This window comes from Poecilia reticulata, chromosome 16 (assembly GCF_904066995.2).
Source record: "Poecilia reticulata chromosome 16, P_reticulata-male-v2, whole genome shotgun sequence".
Taxonomy (NCBI): Eukaryota; Metazoa; Chordata; class Actinopteri; order Cyprinodontiformes; family Poeciliidae; genus Poecilia; species Poecilia reticulata.
The window spans coordinates 27,801,341-27,806,045 of record NC_088845.1 but is presented as its reverse complement, the minus strand read 5'-3'; the positions used below and the strand labels follow the sequence as shown (position 1 = coordinate 27,806,045).

At 46.5% G+C, this 4,705-nt stretch overlaps 1 protein-coding gene across 1 annotated transcript; it reads left to right on the top strand.

Moving 5' to 3' along the window:
• The first annotated feature begins 597 nt into the window (after positions 1-597).
• tmem74 (transmembrane protein 74) lies at positions 598-4,341 on the top strand. The gene is made up of 2 exons (XM_008403393.3): positions 598-1,446; positions 2,178-4,341. The coding sequence occupies exon 2, from the start codon at positions 2,230-2,232 to the stop codon at positions 3,088-3,090; it is 861 nt and encodes a 286-aa protein (XP_008401615.1). The 5' UTR covers positions 598-1,446; positions 2,178-2,229; the 3' UTR covers positions 3,091-4,341.
• Positions 4,342-4,705: the final 364 nt, after the last annotated feature.

Sequence of the window (4,705 nt, the reverse complement as noted above, 5' to 3'; positions counted from 1 at the left end):
GGGAGAGCAGCTGTAAGGGGAGAGGAGGAGGCAGGCTGAGGGAGAGACAGAGAGAGAATGAGAGAGAGGGTAGAAGGTAGCTGGGGAAATTATAAATCTAATAGTAACAACAAATAACTAAACACAAGAAATAAATAATAGACATGATCAAAGACAAGCTTTATCATGTTCTTAAATAACTAAGAGCAGACTTATCTGCTTAAAACCAGAGAATAACTTAGGCGAAACAAAGAGAACAAATGATCTTGACAAAAACTTCCTTTTTAATGCGTGAAACTTTTACTCTGAAAACAAAGGACCAAACAAAGAATTCTGGTTGTGTCATGAATATTGCTGAGATGTTGTATCTAATTTTAAAGAGACCAATACGTGCATCATTGTCAAGTTTTCCGGTCTGCCCAAGCCTCCTCAGCTTCTGCCCAAACTTGAAAAGGCTTGCTCCCATCAAAGAGACGCCGGAAACAACTCATCTCAGTGACATGTTTTTTATTTCTCTTCTCTTTTGTCTTTAGATCTCATACAGGACCACCATGATTTTATATTAAGTGGTCACAGTAGACAGAGTCACCAAGCAGGTTGAAAACCAGTGGTGTCTCTGCAGGAGCTTGAAGCTGAGTTCTTTGTTTGAAGGGTACATACTGAACACAGGTGTGCCCGGTTACTTTATAAGCTCCTGAAGGCCTGAATGAGAGAGATGGGTGCGCTTGATTTTCTGTGAGGCGTGTGCCAGTTGGGTGGAGATGGTAATGCACTCAAATACATCAATCGCTGTTTAACTTAACAATCATCGCCCCGTCTTTTGGGATCTGGATGTTCTACACTCCTTCTGCTGCCAACCCCAGGGAGGGCGGAGGGGGGGAGGAAGCCACCTGTGTATTTTAACCCTAGAGACGTCCCTGGATACAGAGACACACGGATAGCAGAGTGCTAATCTCATGTGACATCATAAAAAAAGACCCGACTTCATTGGCAAATGGGCATCTGTTGGGACTGTTTCCAAAGGAAGGAAGCAAGCATTCTGACCAGAAGGGAAGGGGGGAGGGGAGGGGGGTGAAGTTCCGGGTCTTCCCTCGGATCAGCCTTCAAATCCTCTTCTCCGCTTGTGTTAACTGACTGGCAGTGATCTCAATCGGCTCACAGATAGCGACGGCGCTCCTTTCAGCGTTTCATAGGCGCTTTCTCTCTCTCTCTCTCTCTCTCTCTCTCTCTCTCTCTCTCTCTCTCTCTCTCTCTCTGCGTGAGTGTGTGGGAGGGACTAAAGGAAAGCTCCCCTCAGCCACAGTATCGTGCATTAGAAGGAGGAGGGGAAATGGGGGGGAACTCAAAGCACACTCGCCGATAAGGTTTCTTTTTTTCCTCCCCCTAATCTCTCCTCCTGGTCCTGTGGCTGGAAGAAGAAGAAGAAGGAGGAGGAGGAGGAGGAGATCGGGATGCTGAGGTAGCGCGGTGAGTCTCCGTCCGCCTCTCTGTGTCTGTTATATCAGTGCGATGTGCTGATGCGTTTGTTTGTTTTTTTTTTTGTGTTTTTTCGTTGTCAGGGATTAGAAAAGAACAAATAAAAGCGGATGGTGCACGGTCCACCCTTATGCAGAGGGGCTTATGCCACATCCTGTGTCTGAATTCAGGAAAAGACAAAAAGTGTTCAGGAGCATTCCGATAGGCTTTCGTTATGTTGGTGGACCTCAGTACTATGCGTGCATTCCCCATGAATTGATGAGTTTTTACTCAAACGTGTGTGCGTGTGTGTGTGTGTGTGTGTGTATGTGAGAGAGAGAGAGAGAGAGAGAGAGAGAGAGAGAGAGAGAGAGAGAGAGAGAGAGAGCACATCAGGTATTGTCCACTAGAGAACAAATGGCTTTAGCTTAAGCTCGGTTTAAACGTGGTATGTTTTCCTAATTGGATACGAAGGCTTGTCTGGCTAATCACAGAGCTCTGTAAGCGCCTTTCAGAAAAGCGTCCGTGGATTTATTTCAAACTGACCCATCGGCTTTAAAGCGTTCTTTCTTTCTGAGTCATAAACACGTGCACTTTGCGCAACTTCGCCAGAATACAACCAAGTTTTTTTGTTGTTGTTCTTTTTCTTAAATAGATCTTGGCTGAAGGCTGCCATGTTCAAACTCTGAGCCGGCGTGTGTGTGGGCGTGTGTGTGTGTGTGTGTGTGTCGTCCACTTTTTAGGGATGCTGTGGAGTGGAGACGCCGTGGGAGGAAGTCTCAGAGAGAAACACGAATGGCTTCCCCGAAGCTGCTTCCCGCAAAGGAAGCAGGCAAGCAGTCCGAGCTGAACCCAGAAGCATTCGACCGGGTTTCCGGTGTACAGCACGCCCGGAAGTCGGCCGGATCAACAGGAGAGGGGGTCGCCGGGGAGGGCGGCTGCGCCCCCGCCCGCGGCAGCGGCAGCCGCGGCCGGTGCCTTTCAGCACCGAGGACAGCGCAGCGCAGGGCGGGCGCGGAGGGGAAGCTCTGCCCTCCCCCCGGCGGCGAGGAGAAGCTCCGGGTTTGCTGCGACGAGGAATTGGAGACCTCCTTCACCTTCATCGACGAGAACGTCAACTTGCGACTGGCCAGCCCGGAGACCGGCTGCAAAACTTCGCACAGGCCCGTCCGCAACGGCGAGCCTTGCTCCGAGACTCTGCCGGAGCTCTCGTTCATGTCGGAGGACGACCTCTCCTTCGGCGAAGGCTCCGGGAGCTCCGTGGACTACGGCTTCATCAGCGCGGTCACGTTCCTGGTGACGGGGATCTCCCTGGTGATCATCTCCTACGCCGTGCCGCGGGACGTGGAGGTGGACCGCGACAGCGTGTCGGCGCGGGAGATGGAGCGGCTGGAGATGGAGAGCGCCCGTATAGGCGCCCACCTGGACCGCTGCGTGATCGCGGGACTCTGCCTGCTGACGCTGGGCGGCGTCGTGCTCTCCACGCTGCTCATGATCTCCATGTGGAAGGGGGAGATGTACAGGAGGAAGCTCGTGGCCTACTCCAAGCGCTCGGCCAAACTGTACGGCTCCATCAGCCTGAAGACGAGATCCAGCCCCAGCCACTCCTCTGCCCGCTTGTCCCTGGAGGAGGAGATGGTGGAAACTTTGGCTTAAGCCGCCGCTCCGCATAGAAACGTTTGTTTTGAACAAGGATTAACGTCAGCCACGCACATTTTATAACCGCTGAACTAACTATTACATGCAAAACCCTACAATGGTAGGGAATGGGCTGAATGTAGGTCCTAGATGTGTTGTAGTTTGAATCTATGTTCAAACTAGGGTAATTTGAACATTGGGTTCAAACTACCCTGTGTTTGAACCCAATGGTTCTAGTGATGAGTTTTTTTGCTCATCACTTTTACAAAATCAGCCAGGAGCAAAATGAACGTGGTCCACATGGATGATAGCTGGAGAATTACCACAGCTAACATGTACTTTTCTGCCAATTTTTGGGCCTATATCGGTTCCACATTTAAGACAGACCATAAAATGAGCTGTTGATTAGGGTTTCCATGCCAACAGGGGCGATCCCAAGAGCACTAGACCTATGGTAAATTACCCCCAATCAGCAGGTATATGGGCCAATCATGGACTTTGCCCAGGCTGGATGGGCGCTAAGAAGGCATGGCTTCTTCTGGAGGATCCAAATGGGTCAACTTGATAACTGATGCCAGCAAAACAGCTCTCATAAAAAAAAAAGAATTTGACTTTTATTATTATTGATTTTTTTAAACAAGTCAAATTCTAGTCAAAACTTCCAGGGCCATGTGGATCCTACTTTGTGTCCAGAGTTGATACTGTATAGGTAATGAAGATGAATCCACTATGTAAACCAGGGACTGTCCCAATACAAGCCATTTTGTCAGCCCATTTCCTACCTTTAGGGTCCCATATGTAAACCAAGTGAACTAGGCCCCAGCTAGCCTCAACGAACACTTCAATTCATTGAGGAAAAAAAAAAAAAATCCAATTTGTGATTACTTTTATGAAGAATAACCTTACATTTAGATTCACATTCACAACATTTTCTAAGGTTTAAAAGCATCAGCCACATGCTGTAATGTCTGAACTTTGAGTGCAACCAGCTCATAATGACCACACAAGATTTTATCAATATTTTAAAAAAAGACAACTAATTCCCATTTTTTTTCCAAAAAATAAATTGGTCTAACAAATAATTTTTTAAAAAGAATATCTGCTCTGTTTAGGTTAATCTACTCCAGATTTCAATTGTTTGCATATTTTTATGCTTTTTTGTTGTTGCATCATTTCAATTAGTTTCTAATGCCAAAAAATGCATTAAAATTTCCCGTTTTGTGTTTTCACAAAAAAATAAAATAAAATAAAACTTTCATGAATCTGAAATTGGTCAGTGTAGTATAATTAAGGTGACACTAGTCTTGTGTTTTGGATTTTGAAACAGACATAATTAAATACAGTCCGGAGTCATTGACGTACCAAACGATGACACTAACTTCAGCATTTTTAGCGGTAAATGGTCACAGTTTCTTCGTGACAAATAGAATTTACTGTTGGTGGAGGTGCGGATGGAAATTCGTGTTTTCACAGAGCCGAACATTTTTATTATTACAAATTAAGAAAACACAACAATATTACCTACCCACAACTACAAATTACAAAATACAACATAAAAAAAAAAAACCCGGAAGAGTTGGGAAACCTGAGACATTGCTGATTGGACAACGTTTGCCACCGGAAGTTATTCTGA